This window comes from Leptonychotes weddellii, chromosome 8, assembly GCF_054177405.1.
Source record: "Leptonychotes weddellii isolate Sample4059 chromosome 8, ASM5417740v2, whole genome shotgun sequence".
NCBI lineage: Eukaryota > Metazoa > Chordata > Mammalia > Carnivora > Phocidae > Leptonychotes > Leptonychotes weddellii.
The window spans coordinates 100,652,084-100,673,812 of record NC_138376.1 but is presented as its reverse complement, the minus strand read 5'-3'; the positions used below and the strand labels follow the sequence as shown (position 1 = coordinate 100,673,812).

At 39.5% G+C, this 21,729-nt stretch overlaps 1 protein-coding gene across 12 annotated transcripts in view; it reads left to right on the top strand.

Annotated features, from left to right (window-relative positions):
• Positions 1-21,729, top strand: part of EPB41L2 (erythrocyte membrane protein band 4.1 like 2) — a 382,553-nt gene that overhangs the window by 251,220 nt on the left and 109,604 nt on the right. For all 12 annotated transcript variants that reach the window (XM_081829001.1, XM_081829000.1, XM_081829012.1 and 9 more), the window contains 2 exons: positions 18,128-18,609; positions 19,328-19,537. In XM_081829001.1, coding sequence (XP_081685127.1) covers positions 18,142-18,609; positions 19,328-19,537 — 678 coding nt within the window. In that variant the 5' untranslated portion in view covers positions 18,128-18,141. Of the gene's footprint in view, positions 1-18,127; positions 18,610-19,327; positions 19,538-21,729 lie in introns of those variants that run through there.

Below are 21,729 nucleotides of genomic sequence, written 5' to 3'. Positions count from 1 at the left end.
TAGGAGAGTTAAGAGTGTAGGGGGTCCAGGGATGATACGAGATGCCTGGGATGGATTGTAGAGATCTGCCATTGTCAGCTTCACTCGATGCAGTGCTACGTGTCAGGAGTTTGGAGACTTAGGGATTCCACAGAGTAAAACATTTCAGAAAAAGGTTTGGAGCCAGTATTTTTTCAAGTATATTGAAGAAAATCCACCATTGCACAGCAGTATTTAATAAACACATTTAGCATTAAAGGAAGAACATAATCTAAATAAAAGATGATGCTTTGAATTGAATAAGATTGGCTCTACTTAAAAGTTCAATCCCCCCCAAAAAAAAAACAAAAACCCAAAACTCACCAAATCTCCCTTTTGGATACTAAAGTTTAAATTCCATTATATAGAATGGCCTTTTTTTTTCTTTCTTTTTTTTTTTTTAAGTTTTGTACTTATTTTGACAGAGATCAATCTCTTCAGAGATGCCACTAGAACATATTTTCACTAAGTTACCATAAAGCACAGCTTACCTTTTCTACCTGTGGATACAGGTGACAACTTGTTGATTTAAATATCTGAAGTGCTTTGTTGTTGTTGTAATTTAAAAAGACTTTTCTTTAAGACTCTGTGGGTGAAGTGAGCATGTAATACTCCTTGACCTAAGAACTGCTTGTTGGAGAGCAATATGGTAGCAGGGTGAGGTTGTAAAAATGCATACTCAGATCCAGAGTCTATCTTGGTCCTGATTTACTAATGTAAATACCTACATTGGAACACACATATACACCCAAATTTAGACTATGGAAATGTAAAAGGGTGGAACTGTTTGGGATTATAGAATTAAGGAAGATTTAGTCATTTCTCAGATCTCTTTTACCTGAATCTTTAAATTAATGCATTTTCCTTTAGTGACTTTAAATGTATTTTGCTTTCCATTATGTATTTGTATTCATATGACCTATGGATATAGGATTACCTTTTGTAGCCATCATTTCTCATTTAGGATTGACAATAATAAAGCAGGGATTTATCAGCTTTGTAACTGTATGATGGTACCTATAACTCTAAATTAAAATGAGTTTCTATTTTTAAATACAGTGTGACTAAGCAAATTCTTTTACAAATGAATCGAAATAGTCCAGTTTCCAAGACATAAAAATGAAATACCTATGTGTCTACCCAGTTTTTCTGTATCTGAAAATGATAGTGTTTATAGAGAAAGATTAGATTATATGTTATATACATACACTTTTGGTGTCTATTTGTAGGGTGGATTAAAATGACAGAAATAAAAACAAAGTTGAGGGGGGAGAAAGAAAAAGTTGAGGGGTACAAACCCAAGGCAAAGCCAAAATGATACAAAAACGGAGGAAAAATTTTTCAGCAATAGAATTATAAAAACTATAATCATAAGATCAGTCATTATTAAAACCATTCTTTTTGTAAAGTGTTCATCTAGTGGGTAGAACAGGCAGCAGGAAGATGACTTTTTCTTTGACCTGTGTGGATTTTCTAGCTGAGGAATGAAGGAACTTGGAACCAAGCTGGGCTTTTCTACGGAGCATGCCCTCCGCCAGCAGGGTCCAGCCTGGGTGGGGCCAGGCTTGCTCATTAAGCTTTTGGAAGCTGGATTTCCATCAGCTTTCCACAGCCTTCTAATGACAGGGAACAGAAGACAACGGGCTCGGTGTACTTTTTAAAAAGCTGCGTATGTATTTTAAGGGGGAGATTTTGAGGAAATTTCTGTTGTCGCAGTGGCTTTTGTGGTATATGCTTGCTTGTTTTTGCTTTTGAAGAAAGTTTGCTTTTGAGACTGTCAATATCCAGGGGACTGAAAATTGGAAAATACTAATGTACAGAGTACATGGAACCTGGGTACGTATACTGTTTGGCAAGGGAACATGTTCTATTTGGTCCAAGTCCTATGAAAAGTGTATTTTTTGTGGCCAGAGTTTAGTTTTGGCCCACTTGTTTGCATTTTTCTAGGCAGACGTTGAACTTTGTCAGGTTATCTTTAACATATTGCTTGTTCAGGTTTGACCTATGAGAATAATGAAGCTAGCTGGTTTATTCTACATACTTGTCCTGTTGTTCAGTTGATTTATTCAGTGTACAATATACTATATGAAAGTTAATTACTCCTAAAGCACAGTGAGGGCTATGTAAGGTTAATAGTGTAGTTACTTTTTAAACATGTTAAAGGATGACAGATTTCAGTTTATAAAATGCTTCATTTTCATGTTAAGTCATTTAATGAAAAGAAGTTGTACTGTGACTAGCAGAGTTGAATTCACTTTTTTTTTTTTTTTTTTTTTAGCATCTGCCCATTAGTGGCCATTAACAGTGATGGAGAATTGTATGTTGTTTTGATTTTTTTTTTTTGATGTTGTCACACCCTGAGTTAAATATGAGTTGAATAAAGGATAGATATTAACCTCTTTTTTACTGAATATTTAATCTCTGGTCACATTGAAGAAACGGGACAACTCCCCATTGTTGCCCAGGTTCTGATGTCCAGACTTAGAAAAAAATTGTCTTCCTGCTTTTTCTTGATAGAATTTACCAGTCTCACAACCTTCTTTCAAAAAGAGCCTTGTTTCCGTGTTAATTTCTAACAAAACAAGCAGAACCACTGTGATTACCAGATGATCTCTGCACATTTCTTTATCACCGACCCTGTGGGGAACGAATGCTCTTCTACCCGCTGAAGTCATGAGCCAGTATATCTGCGGGAGGGAGGCACATGCGTACTTGGGAAGTAGAAGTTTTCTGTTTGGGGGCCCAACAAAGAACGGTGTCTTAAAACTATTGGCAGCTTGGGTGTGGGAATAAATAACTGCAGGTGATCCTGGTGATCTGGAGAGCCCACCCATCGGAGGCGCCCTGCCCCGTGTCCGAGTCCTGTGCCTGGACACGTGCTAGGATACCTTGATGACCTTCAGTTCACCATCCCACCTGGATCGCAGAGTTGGAAAGGGAAGTTTTAAACTTTGACATCGAGCTTGCTTGGATTTTTCTGGGGCCCGAAGGTTGAATGCCTGGCATATTCTCCAGCAGAATTCTGTACCGAATCAGGTTTACAAATGTTGAATTCTGAGACTCTTACCGCCAAAGAAAGAAATATATTTAGCCGAAGCAAAACCATGTCCTAGCCAGCCCCACCTAAGAAGTAGTTGTTTGAGGCTCTTCCTAATAAATGAAGTCGTCTTTGAACTAAACTAATGCTCAGAGTAGCAGTACTTGTGGGGGAAAAGGGTTTTAGGCATTCCAAATGGCATGTCTCTAACTTCATTGTAGTTACAGCTTTTCCCTCCTGGGCTTGGAGGGTCCATATGCTAACAGTCTACGGCACCTTCTGCTGATCCACCAGACTAGTGTCAACATTTGGATCTGCTTACCTAAGCTAGAAAAGTCATGCAGTTTAGTCTCCTCTTTTAAGAATAGATGCTGTGCTTTGGCATAACTCTTTGGTGGTGCTGTAAATATTTAAAATGGCAGAAGTGCTAACGATCAAAATTTTAAAAGTGAAGGATATTTTTTGGCTAGGTTTAGATATTTATGCCTGTTGACTGCAGTGTTTCAAAGCTTATGGAGAAGAGGATTTGAAAGTGTGAGATCAGTGTAGGCTCCAGCTTGGTGGCCTTGTCATAGTGTGGCGAGTTGATTGATTTTGACAAGACTTTGTCTTATGACCTATTAAAATGCAGCGTCTGCAGCCTGTGCATTTATCCTGTTCAGTTAACCTTGGTGGATTTGTCGTTAGCTTATTTGGGAAAAGCCTACTGAACTAAAGAATTAATTTTTTTAGCTAAAGAATTTGGAGTTTGATTCACACAGAAATAATATTAGGCTGGTTATAGGTTACCAGTTGATACCAAGTGAGCTTTCTGATGGGGCTGGATAAGGATCCTATTCAGAAGGTAGTTGTGGGATGAGCTCAGAAAAAGCCCACTGCCTGGTGTCTGTTACGATGAGGAGAGATTGCTGGTGTTGGCTTTGCCCTATTTTGAGCCTGGTGTGGATGACATTGGAAGAAACTGCACATTAGTGTATTTTTCTTTTCTATAGGATGTTATGTGATGGTGGTACAAATGTTTCCCAGGTACTAGGAACATCACAAAAGACACTTATAGAGAAGCCACCAGATGCATGATGCTGCACTAGGAAATGCAGTTACTCATCTGTACAAAAGTTTTACCCTCTTCATGTGAGCTTAGGAGCAGCCGTGGGCAGGGAAGAGGTATAGACAGGGAACATGACCTCGTGCTTGTCCGGCCAATTTTGTTCGTGCTTTTCCCGATAAACGTGGAGGAAGCTGCTGACAGAGATTGGGGATGTTTATGTTTGACCAGCTTAGAAGTTTAATAAGAATCTTCCCATTCTGGTTTATTTCCCTTTAAAAAATTTTTCGACTTTTAGAGAAATCTGTTTCCAGGTTCCCTGTTTGCACTCCTCCAGGAAAGAATAGGAATAATTTTTTTGGCCTACCTGCAAATGCACCACTGTTATTGTTAACAAAAGACACCTTTTTGTTTTAACTCTACACCAAAGGGGAAAAGGATAAAAAACGAGCAAAGTTTTCTCAGGAGCCGTGTGTGTGTGTGTGTGTGTGTGTGTGAATTTTTTTTCCAAAGAAGAATTGATTTCCTTGAAAGATGTTGGTCTGCTCTAAAAGCTTAGGTTTTGAGCTTTTCCTGCTTAGGAGAGCAGCCTATATAGGGCAAGGGGCGGGTTTGTGATATAGACTGAATTGGAGGCTACTGGAAATCCATTTCTTTAGAGGATGTAAAAATGATCTTAAACCTCATATGCCAGAAAATCAATTTTATTTTAGGCTATCTTCATGTTACTTTTAAGCTGGAACAGACTGGAAGGCTTTCGCACCCATACAACTCATTTGTGTGTTTTTTTCTAAAGATTTTATTTGACAGAGACACAGCGAGAGAGGGAACACAAGCAGGGGTAGTGAGAGAGGGAGAAACAGGCTTACTGCAGAGCAGGGAGCCCGATGTAGGGCTCGATCCCAGGACCCTGGGATCAAGACCTGAGCTGAAGGCAGAAGCTTAACGACTGAGCCACCCAGGCGCCCCCATACAACTCATTTGTGAGGACAGAGCTAGGTGACAGGGCAAGGTGGCTCCGTCACTTATGGCAGTTCTGGCATTTGGATTGTCTCCAAGGAAGCAGACCACCCACACTGGGTTCACTTCATGCATTGGATATTTTATTGCAAAATACTGTTCTCTTAATAAAGCTTTTAAGTGCTTCAGTTTGTGCGGACTTTTCACTGAACAGTGTGTGTCCCATATTTATACCTCTATACCTCATCTACCTAATGTCCTCACACCATTCCCCGTAATAATCATTGTCATTTCCCTTCGGTGTCCTTCCCTATTTTTTTTGTGCATATAGATGCAGGAATGTGTATGTGTATTCACATATTTATAACTGCCACACCTGGCTTTCAACCTGTAGGGTTTCATATATCGTGTGTGATCTGAATCTTGCTTTTTGTACTTCACAGTGTAACTCGGAGATATTTCTGTAACTGGGATGGATACCTTCTTTTTATTTCTTTATAGCTGCATAGTATTCTGTTGTACTATTTCTTTATAGCTGCATAGTATTCTGTATAATGTCACCTATTGATGGGCATTGATCTTTTGCTACTACAATGTTATTATGAATCATCCAGACATAATTATTTTACATTACATATGTGCAGGTGTATCTATAGGATACGTTCTCGCAAGCAGGATAACTGGTTTAGAGTGTATACACATTTGGAATTTTGATAGCTGTTGGAAAATTTCATTGGTTAGCACCCATTTTCTCTTCTGGCGATTATATAAGAATGCCTCTGTTTCCATAGTCTTGTTCAGTGATTACATGATGAAGCTTTTGGATTTTTCCATTCTGAGTTTTTAGTTTTCATTTCTTTTACTATGAGTGCGATGGAACATCTTTTCATGTTTGTGTCCTTTGTATTCCTCTTAACTTTGTACTTCTCTAGCCACTTTTTTCCCCCTAGTTGGGGGTTAGTCAGCCTTAGCCAGTTCAAAAATCCAAAACAAAGTCATTTTTTTATGTTGAAGAAATTTATAACCAGGACTGTTTTATTTGGCTTTTTTAGTCAAGTTACTTCAATTTTGCTAGAGAGCAAATAGATCTCCAGCAAACACAACTGAGAATGAGGATCAAGTGCTCTTTAAAAAGCGTGATGCATTTTTGTATTTCAAGAGTGTTTAACCAAGAGTTCCCACGTAGGGCCATTGTGTGACTTCCTGAAGATATGACAGTGGTTATTTCAAAGAAAACTGTCGGCTTCTCAAACTAGTAGTAATTTCTGAATCTAAATGACCCAAATTTCTGAATCAGTGATGAGTGGTTTGAATATATATTAATGCTAGTCTTGCTACTTCTGTCCCCCACGAGAGCAGGATTCTTTTCATCTACATTGCTGGTATCTGGTACCTATATTGTGAAAGGACTCAAGAAATTCTTTTCGAGAGAAGGGCCTAAAGTATACAACCCACATCCTGAAAATAGGTGAAAGGACTCAAGAAATTCTTTTCGAGAGAAGGGCCTAAAGTATACAACCCACATCCTGAAAATAGGTGAAATTTATCAGGGGCGGCTCGGTTAGAATGTATTGCTTAGGACTGTAAACACCAAATGGGTAGTAATAGTTTGATTTTTGCTTTTTCAACAGATAATGAATTGTCAGGCGTTATGCTAGGTGTTGGTTCTAGGATAGTGAAGCTGTTTGGGATTGGTGGCCATATTGTGTACGGTTTCTGGGGCTGGACAGCCTGGGTCTGAATCCTGGCTCTCCCGTGTATTGGTTTATGTAGTTTTGTGAAAATCCCTTATCTTGTCTTTCCTCCATCTGTCACATGGAAATAATCTTAATTCCTACTTCAAAGAGTCATGAAGATTAAAGGAATTGCCACATGGAGTCACTAGAACAATGCTCAATAAATAGCTAATATTGTCACTATTATTTCTGTTCTTACTGTTACTATTACTTTTATTTTTAGTGAACAAAGGGACATAGTCCCTTTTTCCCAGAACCCCTATTTGATGACAGTGGCTAACCATTTATTATGAATTTACGATGTGCCAGGCACTTTATGTAGAGCATCTAATTTAATCCTTAGAGCACCCCAGTAAGTATGTATTCTATCCCTGTTTTGCTTACGAGGAAAATTAAATACAGCAAGGCTAAATAACATCCATGGTTACATGGCTAGTGGGAGACACAGCTGGAATTCTAATCCTGTTCTTTTAGTTCCCAGGCTTGATCTCCAAACCACTATGTTATTTTATCCAAAGATTAGATAGCTTCGCACAGAAAGAATGTAGCTCCAGCTCTGGCTGTTAAAAAAAAAAAAAAAAATTGGGGCCCCGTCTGAAAGAAGGAATTCAATGCAGTTCATCAATAATTTTGACCACACAATGCTTAACTGCTTAATGAAGAGCCAGCAGGGTTCTGGATGTCTCTCTCACTTTGATTAGTGTGTGCTGTTGGAGGGTCCAATATGAGAAGGTTTATGTGCATTTTGATGATGAGAATGATGTCCGGTATTGGGATCCTAATGACTTCTGCACAGCATCTGGTTATTGAGCCCCACTCTAGGAAGGGGTGTCTATTTTGGGAATAACCCTAGTTGCTTGTAGAAAAGACTTTGCCTGACACACATCTTTCTTGATGTCATGTTTTTAAAAATTTTAATTCTAATGTAGTTAATATGGAGTATTATATTAGTTTCAGGTGTACAAGTATAGTGATTCAACAATTCCATACATTGTCCAGCGCTAATCATCTTGATATAATTCTTAATGAGAGCAGCAAGGACTTGGCTTTTAAAAAATAAGATTTTTAGCACTTATCTTAGGTGTTACTGAATTGAACATTATTGAAAATTATGTCTTGATTTTTATTGGGGGGAGGTCCCCCCAATATATGAAGAAAGGGAATCTTTGAGGAACTCTTTGTTTCATTCTTATTAACAGTTAGAATAAAGAATCATTTATCTCCGATATTAATTCAGATACTAGGTTTTAAGAATTTGAGCATCAGGAAAAAAATAGAACATTTTGACAACCATGGCTCTTAGGTATGAGGGCCATAAAACCCAGTGGGGGTAATAATTACCTGAGATAGTTCTGTATGTGTTTCTAGTTTCTTAGGGCTTATTTTTTACCACTTTGTTTTTGTTTTGATTTTGTTTTTTAAAGTAAGCTCCACACCCAACATGGAGCCCAATGCAGGGCTCGAACTCAAGACCCTGAGATCAAGACCTGAGCTGAAATCAAGAGTCAGATGCTTAACCCACTGAGCCACACAGGCACCCCAGAGCTTATTTTTTAATGCTGGCCTCATACTCTGCAGAGGCTAATAGTAGCTGCAAGTAACTGAAACCCCCGGCTCAGCTGTGTCCCATTGTTCTCTTAGTAGGGACTGTGTTCTCTCACAGAACAGGAAGCTCCCATGTAAAACCTGGCCATGTGCAGCATGCTGGCCCTGCTGTGTGTCACTTTGTCCTCAGATGTTCTCCCTTCTTGGATCCTCAAGATGGCAGTGGCATTTCTAGGAGTCAGGTATACAGTGCTCAGAGACAGAAGAGGGGCCTTCTTCACCTTGTGGCTCTTTTTAGAGGGAGGAATCTTCCCAGAAGCCCACCAGCAGACTTTTTCTGCAAGTCGTCTTGGCAGGGGGCAGGAGACGACCATGATGGCCTTAGACCAGTAGATCGTTGCCTTGTGGCCCAGCCTGGAGCCGTCGCCTGCTGCATGCATGTGGAGGAGAGAGAGAAGCCGAGCAAAACTTTAGTTCTGTTAAAAAAGAGAAAGGGTGGGGGCGCCTGGGTGGCTCAGTCGTTAAGCGTCTGCCTTTGGCTCGGGTCATGATCCCAGGGTCCTGGGATCGAGCCCCACATCGGGCTACCTGCTCCGCGGGAAGCCTGCTTCTCCCTCTCCTACTCCCCCTGCTTGTGTTCCCTCTCTCGCTGTGTCTCTCTCTGTCAAATAAATAAAATCTTAAAAAAACAAAAAGAGAGAAAGGGTGGAGGAAATACATGCTCTGAATGTAATCTGATCCTGCCTAGGCTTGAACTAGCCGAGGGCTACAGTTCGTATCTTTTGTGTATGTGGGTTTAATTTAAGCCAGATGCTAGCTTATATCTTTACAGAAATAGTTCTCTTTTATAGATTCTTTATCCCTTTAAAAACAAAACAAAACAAAACAAAAAGCCATAGAGTGTGTTAAGGTAACTAGGGTGGACAGCATTGGGTTGTTTAAAAAAATAACTCGTTTATCCTCACCATATAGATAATTTAAATGACAAATCGTCCCTTTGGAATGTAGCTATACATATTTTCAATATGGAATATAGTATTCTATAGACCTTCTGACACTTAAGAAAAATAAACCTACAAGGGAGAGAGGAATTACATGCAGTCTGCTCTAATTACATGCAGTTGGCCTGTTTTTGTTACTCCTTTCCCTCTCCAGATATTTCCTTTTCCTTTTTCTTCCCTTTCATCCTCCTCCTTTTCCCTCCTCCCCTCTTTTTACTTGTATATATTTGAGAAGCACGACTCTTATTATTTCCTAAGTAGAGTTAGGTGACTGCCGAATCTTTTCTATATCGGGGTTGCTGTTTTGTTTTTTCTCACATTCGATGCTTTCAGGGAATGTGGTTGGGTATTAAAAGACCCTTCTCTTGGGCTGTAGGCTGTTGGGGGACATGAACGTAAGCCAGAGATTGTGGGTATCAGAAAGTTGCTCTCTCTATATCCTCTGGCCAGTTACATTAGGTGAAAACCAGTTTCGTCAGACCTAGAAAGTGACAACATTGAAATCGTGCACACATTGCCGGTATTCTAGAAGTTTGATATTTGTTGTGCAGCTTGATTTCTTTCTCTAAGTTCCCAGGAAAGCCTCTCATGATTCCCTTACCACCATTTTGGAATTTAGAAATGCATACTTTTCCCTTTTGTAAATCTGGAGTCCCCTATCTAATGGAATGAGCTTTGTTGGTAGAAATCCAAGAGCTCCTATTGCTCTGATCTCAGTTGAGGATGAGAGCCACTCCGGCAGCAACACCTGCCCTGTTGTTTGCTGGACACAGCGAGGGCTCTTAGAGTAGCGCTGGTTCTCTCAAGGTTTTAAGGAAACATCTGGACCCAATAATTAACATGAACCCCTTGCTTGAAGTTCTTTGGAGGAGTGTCTAGAGTTGTGTATCTGCTTTGCTTTGCTTGTTGTGGTACTCTGATTAGGGGCCAGTGTGTTCACTAGCATGATGTTATGTGGTAGGTTGTTTAGGTTGGTGATAGAGACGGCACTTTGGAATTTACTTCCCATTTTAAAGGTAAGAAAAAAAGAATGGTTTTGCATAACACAACTTCTTACCTAACCAGTGCTGATCCTCTGTTGATGGTTTTCTGCTTGGTCGCGTGTGAACTGATGCATGCTGTTTCTCATGGAGCCGTTACAATAATGAACACTTCTATCAACCCAGATGGAGTATGCCAATGTGGTAATTGTGTCAAAACCACATGCTTGTCTAATGGGCTTGGCTGGTCACAGCAATATTCTTTTTGGTTGCTGATAAGTAGAAAGGTCTTTACTTAGTATGTTATATAACTATACTAATGATGGATTTTAGGTATTTGTAATTGTATTTATAATAGGTAATCAGTGGAATGAGCATAGCTAGAGTTTGGGAAACCACAGTTCTGAGTTTGGCTTCCCCAGTCTAGCTTTGTGATCTTGGGCAAATCTCCTGTCTTTCTGAGCTTCAGTTCCCTTGTTGATAAGATAAAATGAGTATATTAGATTAGACGATTTCATAGCACTCTGACTGGTACCTCTACGTGCCAGTCTAGATGCTGGGAACATAGCAGTGAAAAAAGAAAGATCCCAGCCCTTGTGGGGCTTTCATTTTAGTGGGAAGGCTTGCGTTCCACTGCAGGAGTTTCCACGTTTTAGTGGGTGATGGAGTTTAAAGGCTTATCCACATTTGAAACTCTTGAGAGTCACAGGCATGATAATTATGGTGAATGGATGTGCTATAATCATGTTTTCTTGATGGTGGTAATTTGTTCAAGAAACCATTATGTCAACAAAGAAGGTAGTGTTTAGGTTTGAGCTTTGTTGATCTCTTGAAACTATTTTAAGAATGTACTTATTTACATATAATTATATCCGCCCTTATTTTTGAGTATTTACAAAATACAATTTTATACAATTAGCCAATTCTGTTTCTTGTTTTTTTAAAAAATTTTATTTAGAGTCCAGTTAACATACAGTGCAGTACTGGTTTCAGGACTAGAATTCAGTGATTCACCACTTGCATACAACACCCAGTGCTCATCACAGCAAGTGCCCTCTTCAATATCTTTCACCCATGTACCCATCTCCCACCCACCTCCCTCCTGCTTTTTTATCTTGTAACTTGTATTTGGATGGACGCTACTGATCAGCTCTGAGGTTTTTACAACTTAAAAATGTGAATACAGTAGTGATTGAGGAAGACTACTTTGTGAGGCATAAAGGTGTGGTTTATATCTGTGCTCCTTGTCTCTGTGTTAGCACCTTGTCTTTAATTTCTGTCCGTCAGCTCAGTTGTGAATGGCCAGGTAATAACATTCAAACATGATTTTTCTTTGTGATGGGAACTCATGTGTAAATTTCTTATTGGGGGAGGGCCAGCCCTAATTATAGTGAATCACAGTAGATTCACATTCTGTAGTCATTTTCACAAACTGGTATGGATTTTCTTTGAGGACTACGCCGAGAGCCCTGGTTGATTCAGTCTTTCCAACATTATGAAATACAGGTGAAAACACGTGTACACGGCTCTGTGGACTTCCATTCAGTGGCCTTGGACAAGTCACTTAACTTTTACTCTCTGTTTGTTACGTACAAAATGGGGATAATTCCTCCCCTGGAGGATGCTTTGAAGAGTAGAAATTAATGTGTATGATGTCTGACCCAGTAAGTGTTAGCTCTTAAGATTAAAATACAAATATTAATGCTTCTAACATAATAGTGGAAACTTTAGTTTTATATTTCATTGCTTCTAAAATATTTTGACCAAAAATCAACTTTACTTGATTGGTCTCCAGATTATTTTTCATAGCCAGAGTAATTAGAGAGCTACCAATTATCTTGATTAGCTTGGACAAGGGTGGGACATTTTTATTTTAATTTTTACCAGGGCATTGGTTCAACTCTCAGAATGTAATTAGAGAGTATATACTAAAAATCGACTTTGGTCATTTCATGATTAATGTAAATAATCTCCACTTAAGTGGTACATGGAAAATGGGAAGGAAGAAGACTTTCTGTGCAATATGGGACCAGTTCAAGAACTCATGTAAAGCTCTTACTGGAATACATGGTTTTGAATTTTAAATACCTAATGGTGATACAGACGTTAGAGAAAGCAGTATGGAGGTTCCTCAGAAAATTAAAAAAAAAAAAAAAAAATTAACTACCGTACGATCCAGCAATTCCTTTTCTGGGTATTTATCAGAAGAAAATGAAAGCACACTAACTCAAAAAGGTATATGCACCCCACGTTCACTGTAGCATTATTTACAATAGCCAACATGTGGAAACAACCTGAGTTTCCATTGATGGATGAATGGATAAAGAAATTGTGACACACACGCACACACGAATATTACTCATTCATAAACAAGAATGGAATCTTGCCATTTACAATCGCGTGGATGGACCTGGAGAGCATATGCTAAGTCAAATGTCAGAGAAAGACCCCTTAAGATGTCTCTTATATGTGGAATTTAGACAACAACAAAATCAAGCTGATAAAGAGAACGACTGGTTCTCTTATTAAAATTAATTTTAAATAAATTGAGGGTAAAAAACAACTTAGGCTTATGAATAATAACTTCATTCTGTTTACCTGAATTTTCATTTCAAATTTTTGGCGAAGAAAACTCAGTAATATTAGCCTTATAATGATTTAACAAATCATGCCTCTTGTCTTCCTAAATGAAGGCGATGCCTTAATATTTTGCACATTTTAGTTTATGTTGAAATAATATTTTCTACAAAAACTACATAAAAAATATAGTTTAATATTGCTCAAATCGCCAGTTTTTGATCTTCAGGAATATTGATGATAAAATTTTTGCTCAATATAACAGGCCGAAACCTATGTAGCCCACCTAGCTTTATTTATGGGGTTTACGTCCCAGTTTGACAAAATACGGTGTTTACATTTGGTGATCTGATGTCAACACAGTAGAAGTTAAACATGTTTCTAACAGACCTACACTTAATACTTTTATACTTTATAGAGATAGTGAATTGATATGTGCAAATATTCAAACATGGATAGAATTAAAAATAAATGCCTAAGAATGAGAAGTAAGATTGGCCTGTAAATGTTCTAGTTACCTAAAGATTCCTCCTTTGTAGCATTGCCCTCAGGGACATCATTTCCATTCAGCTCCTGGTCTCACTGTATATTCCTCCTCTCCCTCATGCCTTTTCTTCTGCCTGACCCTGAAATGTTGGGTGGGGATAAAGTTCTTCTCAGGCCCGTCTAAGCTCAAACTACCCTTCTTCTCTAGGCAGTGTCCGTATCATTGCTGCTTTTAACTGTCCCGCATGTGATGACACCTCGCAAATCTGCATCTCCCATGCATATCTGGTCTCTGTTCAAGACCCGTGTGTCAAGTGGTCAATTTGACAAACTGGTCAATCGCATTCAATTCAAAACCAAGTTTGTCTCCGTCAGACCCTTTTTTGCTTGTGTTCCTTATTCCAATGGGTGGTTTGACCATCACCACAGTCTCCCGTGACTTGAGACTTTTCCTCCCATGACCTGAGCCCTTTCCTCTGTTTGACTTGCTGCATTCATTGTGGACACCATGTCATGTCGTCTACCTCTTTACCACTGGATTCATTTCTTCTTCGCCTCGCTGCTCCTGCCAAAGTGCAGACCATCATCTTCTCATGTGTGGGTTATTGGGACAGTCTTCTGGATGTCTTTCTCTTTCAGTCTCTTCTCTCATCCTGTACTTTCCAGCCAGGTTGGGCTATCCAAAATGTGGTTCTGATTACATTACTCCTCTCTCTCTGTAAAATGCTTGTATGACTTCTTACTGCTTTAAATCAACCTCAAGACCTTTCTTAGCATGATACACAAGACCTTTTATGTCCTGGCTTCTGCCTCTTTGTCATTGCTATTTGATCTTCCTCCTTCCTTCCTGTCCCCATAGCAAGCTCCCACTTCACTCGTACAGTGGATTATTGTGCAGTACTTGTGGTTTCCTGTGGGAGGAATATTCTCATGTTGCTACACTTCCCTGTGCTTGGCACATGCCTCCTATCCTGACTCCCTTGACTGAAGACTCTTCATTTTAAAGCAATTCAGATGTCCACTTTTGCAGAAAGGCTTACCTCTTCTCTGAATCTGGGTTAAGTATCTGTCTTGCGCCCTTTAAGCAATGTGCTCTCGACTTAGTTGTACACCACCTTTAGCTTCTCAAAGGCAGTCTTTTATTCATGTGCCCAGTACCTGGCACGTTGTAGGGGCCCATTAAATATAGGCAGGCTGACTGAATGTTTTCATGCTCACATATTGGAAATGAATAACAGTTTTTTGTTTTTTTTTTTTTTTTAAAGATTTTATTTATTTGACAGAGAGAGAGGGAACACAAGCGGGGGGAGAGGGAGAAGCAGGCTTCCCGCCGAGCCGGGAGCCCGATGCGGGGCTCGATCCCAGGACCCTGGGATCATGACCTGGGCCGAAGGCAGACGCTTAACGACTGAGCCACCCAGGCGCCCCTGAATAACAGTTTTTTAAAGACTTCAAGAGAGAGCGCATGCATGAGCAGGGGGAGGTGCAGAGAGAGAGGGACAACCAGACTCCCCACTGAGCGCAGAGCCTGATGGGGCTCCATCTCACGACCCTGAGATCATGACCTGAGCCGAAATCAAGAGTCAGATGCTTGAAACCCACTGAGCCACCCAGGCGCCCTGTGAATAGCATTTTTTAAGTTATTTTTTATTATTGAATTCCCACCCTTTTAAAGTTTATAATTCAGTGGTTTTCAGTGTATTCACAGGGTTGTACAACCATTACCACTGTCTAATTCCAGAACATTTTCATCACCTTCAAAGGAAACCCTGTACCTATTAGCAGTTGCTCCCTATTTTCTCCATCTTCCAGCCCTTTGCAACCACTAATCTACTTTGTCTCTGTGGATTTGCTTATTCTGGAAATTTCATATGAGTGGAATCATTCATTCAGCATGTGACCTTTTGTATTTTTTTTTTTAAGATTTTATTTGTCATAGAGTGCGAGCATAAGCAGGGGGAGCGGCAGGCAGAGGGAGAAGCAGGCTCCCCGCTGAGCAATGATCCTGATGTGGGACTCGATCCCAGGACCCTGGGATCATGACCTGAGCCAAAGGCAGCCACTTAACCGACTGAGCCACCCAGGCATCCCAGACCTTTTGTATTTTTTCACTTAGAATAGTATTTTCAAGGTTTTTGTGTGGCAGCATATATTGTACTTCAGTCCTTTTTACGACTTAATATTATGGACACACAGTTAATATGGACACACCCGTTTTGTTTATCAGTTCATCAGTTGGTAGGAATTGGGGTTGTTTCTATTTTTTGACTAGTATGAATAAGGCTGTAATGAACATTTGTTTGCAAGTTTTGCTGGGAACGTATGTTTTCATTTCTCTTGGGTGTGTACGTAGGAGTGGAATTGCTAGGTCCTATGCTAACTATTTGAGAAACTTTTCCAAAGTGGCTGTACCACCTTACCTTCTTGCCATCAAGGTTGAGACTTCTACATTTTCCCCATCCTCATCAGTACTTGTTACTGTCTCTCTCTTTTTTTTTTAAAGATTTTATTTATTTATTCATAAAAAACAGAGGCAGAGGGAGAAGCAGGCTCCCTGCTGAGCAGGGAGCCCGATGCGGGACTTGATCCCAGGATCCTGGGATCATGACCTGAGCTGAAGGCAGACACTTAACCATCTGAGCCACCCAGGGGCCCACTGTCTGTCTCTTTGATGATAGTCTTCCTTTAGTGTATATAAAGTGGCATCTCATGGTGGTTTGGGTTTGTATCTTCCTAATGACTGATGATGATGAGCGTTGTTTCAAGTGCTTATTGGACATTTGTATATTTTTGTTGGAGAAATGTCTACTCAAAATTCTTTGCACAATAAAATTTTTTTTTAAATATTTTATTTATTTATTTGAGAGAAAGAGAGAGAGACAGAGAAACAGCATGAGAGGGGAGAGGGTCAGAGGGAGAAGCAGGCTCCCCGCTGAGCTGGGAGCCCGATGTGGGACTCGATCCCAGGACTCCGGGATCATGACCTGAGCCAAAGGCAGTTGCTTAACCAACTGAGCCACCCAGGCGCCCGCACAATAAAATTTTTTGTCTTTTGATGAGTTATAGGAGTTCTTGATATATTCTAAATACTAGACTTTCATCAGATACATGATTTGCAAAAGATGGTGAAGAATATTTTAACAAGTTTAATACTGATACATGCTACAACATGGATGAACCTTGAAAGCATTATGCTCAGTGAAAATGCCAAATGTTGTATAATTCCGTCTATTTGAAATGTCTAGAATAGGCAAATCCATATGGATTGAAAGTAATTGCCAGGAGCTGGTGGAGGGGAGAATGGAGAATAACTATTAATGGATTACAAAATTTCTTTTGGGGATGATGAAAATGTTCTAGAATTAGATAGTGGTGATGGTTGCACAATCTTGTGAGTAGACTCAAAACCATTAACTATGCAATTTAAATGGGTGAAGTTTATGGTTTGTGAATTATATCTCGATAAAGATTTAAAAAGGAACAAGGGTATGTTATGTTTTGAAATATTCAAGATTTGTACCACTTTTGAAGATAGGTGGAAAATTTGTTACTGGCCAGGGTGCCAGGCCTTTTATCATTGTCAAGAGAAGAGAGATTGTACTCTCTCTGCTGTTCTTGTCTATTTTTTTTTTTTTTAATGTCAGTGGGGGAGCTATACTTTAAAAAGTACCTCTTTGCTTATGTGAAATTGAGACAACCATTTACTTTCAGATTTATTTATTTTTTAAAGATTTATTTTAGAGAGAGTGTGGGCAGGGGGGAGGGGCAGAGGGAAAGAGAGAGAGAATCCTCAAGCAGACTCCCCTCTGAGCACAGAGCCCACTGTGGGGCTCAATCCCAGGACTCTGAGATCATGACCTGAGCCGAAGTCAAGAGTCGGCTGCTTAACCGACTGGGCTACTTTCAGATTTAATTTCAGTTTTTTTTCATTAGTTGTGATAGGATCACTTATTAGATGCACTTTTTCGCTACCCCTATAAATATCTTCATTTGGTTCAGATTAGGGACCCTGAGGTACTTATCTTAAAATCACATCTATAAGGAAAACCATGTTTGAGGTTGAGTGGGATGGAGGGTTAGATTTTTTATTATAGTTTGAGTAGTCTCAGAAGACTAACTGCTGCATTGAAATAATGTTGGTATATTATGGGATTTAAATTGGAAAAAAAAAACAAAACCTTTTCTCCCCCAGATTTAATTTTTTCACCATTAAGCACTCCACATTTAGGATTCATCTTTATAATACCTGACTTTTTTTTTTATACCTCAGATTTTTGTAGAATTTGATTTCCCTACGTGAAATTGCAGTGAAATGTGTCTCTGTACTTTCTAACATTGTAAATTAACTTTTTGTATTATAGAATAAAGGATCCTAAGTAGAGAGAAAAGTAACTTTCCTTAAAAAAATGGGAGTTTTGCGGGGAAAATTACTTATGGCCAGATGAAATGTAATAAATGTAATCACTCTAAGCTGTTAACGGTTTCAAGCTCTACCAGTACAGAATCAGTTAGTTCTCTTGTGATGGCACTTCTGGTTCTTTGATTCTGATGGAGAATTCTAAGAGTAGCAATCTCCATTTTGTCTTGTGCTTATGAGCTTTCCTTCTCTACCCATTTTCTCCCTATCATCTCTCTGCAATTTCCCTTCCTACCCTTCCTCACCCCGTTCCTTACCTCCAAACTAAAACTGAGAGAGTTTGTAAGATAACATTTTGTGATTTTTTTGTTTGTTTTGTTTACAGCATAAGCTGTAACCATGACCACGGAAGTAGGCTCCGCATCTGAAGTGAAGAAGGAATCTGAGCCATTAGGAGCAGATGCCACCAAGGAGAAACCTAAAGAAGTAGCAGAAAATCAGCAGAATCAGTCCTCCGATCCAGAGGAGGAAAAAGGTTCCCAGTCATCTCCTACAGCTGAAAGCCAAAGTAGTCCACGCCGCCAGAAGAGAGAGAAGGATCCATCTGAGAGCAGGGGCATTTCTCGATTCATACCCCCGTGGCTTAAGAAACAGAAGTCCTATACCTTAGTAGCAGCTAAAGACGGAGGAGATAAAAAAGAGCCCGCCCAAGCTGTTGTGGAAGAGATTTTAGATCAAGAGCAATCTCTTCCTGAAGGAGAACGGCAGGCCAAGGGCGATGCTGAAGAAACTGCTCAGGGAAAAGAGCAGGAGGTGAAAGTTGATGTCAAGGAAGAGAAGCCCTCCGTGAGCTGTCCTGAGGCACAGGTATGTTTGAGAAGGAATTGTCTGGAAATGAAAGCTTGGTGTTTGAACCACATACCAAAAAGGAGTTGTTTCTTTGGAATCCTGTCCAGATTTCTTGTATTCAGATACTATTTCGGCTTACTGTGTCTGGAATATGGGGCCTGGGGTAGTCTGCCACAGCCTTCTCGTTACTCGTTTTTTAAATCTTTGTCAAAATAATAAGGCCAAAAAATTAACTATGCAAACCATAAAAAAAAATTCATGTCTCTTCCTTTTAAGGTTAAACAGATACTCTCCGAATCCTACTACTTCTCCTTTTTAAATAGTATGGATTTTTATACCTTTGATTTGATGTAAGAGTTCAGTGAGTAGGAAGAAGTAGATTTGTAGGTGTGAACATTTTGGTTGCTTAATGAAGCCTAGGTTTTGCCATGGTGTGAAATTATAATCGGAAATTTTATTATTTAAAATGATATTTAAATTTTAGTTGCCAGGACGTAGTTTCTTTTACTCATGTGATGCTGAAATTACCAAATTGGCAAAATGAGAAAATGGGCGGTGGATTGGGGGAAGGGCAATACAGGGAAATACCCTTTTCGGCAAAATCTTGAAGTCTTTAAAAATCTTAGGCTGACGGTGTTTATAACAATCACGATTCTTACTAAAGATTTTCCTTTGAATACTTGGTCTTCTGCAGATTGGTTAACTTTAGTATGAACTTCCTTTTTTCCATTAACAGCCCGCTGAAGGGGTAAGTAAGGAGAGAGAAGAGAAGGCGAAGGAAATGAAGGAAGACAAGTCAGAAGAAGTAGCAAAGAGGGAGACCAAGGAAGTGCAGACCAATGAGCTAAAGGCAGAGAAAGCCTTCCAGAAAGCCAGCAAGAAGACCAAAACGGTCCAGTGCAAAGTGATGCTCCTAGACGGCACCGAGTACAGCTGTGACCTGGAGGTGAGATAGGGTGCCACTGGAGAGCGGTCCTGATGCCTAGAATGCGAGCGGAAGTCGAAGCTGCCCTCCCTGGTGGGGTGGCACAGTGTGTATATTGTTGTGTCCCTATAAGCTAGCCTGTCAGTTTTGCTTTAAAAACCAAAAAAACCTGGAAGTGGGTCATTTCTATTACAGACAGTATTTCCTGACCCTTGGGGTGGGTGGCGGGAAGGGGGGGCTTGGCTAGTTTGCCTGGGTCATGTGGATTGGCAGGTGTTTGTTCTGAATGGGCATTAAATAGTTGAACTATTACCCTTGTCTTAAGGGATTCACTTGAGGAGAACCAGTAGTGCTAGGTTGATTATTTCAAGAGCCATGCTAATTTCAGCACTTTAACCCTACCTAAGTGGTTTTTTTTTTAATCCTGAGTCAGATACCGACTTAAACTCGAGCTCATTTTTTTAGTTTCATTTAATTAAAAAACACTTATGATTTACAAGGCATATAATTCATTAGTGTGGATGTGACCAAAACCAATATAATTTTTTAAAGCATCTCGTGCCTTATAATTTTGTCAGAAGAGCTTGTTGCTTTTCATAGGTAAGTTACTTTATTTACAAGAACATATGCTAGTAGTTGATGTTCACTGAAGAACTGTGTCAGCTACTTTGGATGGATGATTTCACATAACACTTGTGAGACTCTGTATGAGGTAGGTATTTAGGTATGATTGTCGGTATTCCCATTGTTACAGTGGGCAATGTGAGGCTTAGAGAGTTTACATAACTTGCCCAGACTTTCCCAGCTAGCTAGTGGGTGAGCCAGAATTCCAGACTTGGCAGTTTGACTCCGGACGTCATGAACCTGACCACCAAACTACCCTGTTTGATTTGCTACACGTGGGACCTCTTTTGTTCACTTAAAATATGGTCTCTAAATAATAGTCTTTTTTGAGGGGAAGAGGGGTCTTCTCATCTATTTAAATATTAAAATTACTTTTTCTTCATTCCTTGCATTCTTGCTTATTAAAAATAGAAGTTATACTTTACAATGAAAGCATTCATTCATTCAGTTAACTAAATAGACCTATCTAGTTGAACAGTAGTTTATTATATATTTAAACATGTATTAGAGTACAAGGTTGGAGGGTGCTAAGATGAATGACTTCTAGTCCTTGCCTTTATCTATTTTACTCGTTTTAGTTATAATTATTCTGATATTTCAGTTATTTCAAGAACAGGAGTGGAGAAAGAGGATTAAAAATCCTTAAAGCTCTGAGAGAGACAGGGAGGGGCCGGGGGGCGGGGAGACCGACTGACACTGTGTGTTTGGGGTTGGGCGGGGACAGCAAGGAAAACAATGGAATGCTGGTCTGAACTTGACTCAGTTACACTTGACCACATGTCCCTTGTTTCTCCTACCTATCCTAGAAGTTAGGGTGTCTAGAATATGACAACCAGCTTGATGATAACTTGACTTTGAGCCAGAAACCAACTTCATCTATAGAATATAAGATTGCTTAGATAATTCAGAAGGTCCCTGTTATCTCTGAATCTCTTTGTATCACCAAACCTCAAGATTTACCAGTGTGCTTTATGGTTTAAATCTATTTTTGTGGTCTTTTAAAGTCACGATGTATGTTAAAAACTACAAAAATCTAGAAAATAATTGACAGTTGTATATTCACCATAAAAATTTTCATCAGATGTTCCCATGTTGCCATGTGTTTCAGATTTTTTTTTTTTTTTAAAAGAACTAAAACCTTGAAGACTTGGCTAAAGTCTCCTTTGCATCCCTCCTCTCTTGCTCTGTATGTCCCTTTTTACAGCATGTAAATCTACTTTGTTTAGCTACTGTCTAGCTTACTGTGAATGACTAAACCAGTTTCTCCATTCCTCTCCAGAGGCTCCATTTCTTTATGTAGTGTAACAATCAGTGCTTCAGTGAACATAATCATACACCTTGCCTTGTTTACTCATGCAACAGTTTGTTCAGGGTAGACACTTCATAGTGGAATTTGGATGTTGATAGGATGCACTTTTACTTCCTCAGATTTCCCCGACACTGCAAACTGATCCCCAAAGTGGTTGTGCCAATTTAAATTCCAGCGAATAACCACCAAGGTGAATTTTTCAACATTGTCTCTACTTATTCGTGATGATTTGGCATTCATTTTGTATTTTTTAATTTAGGGTTTTTGCATATCTTACCTT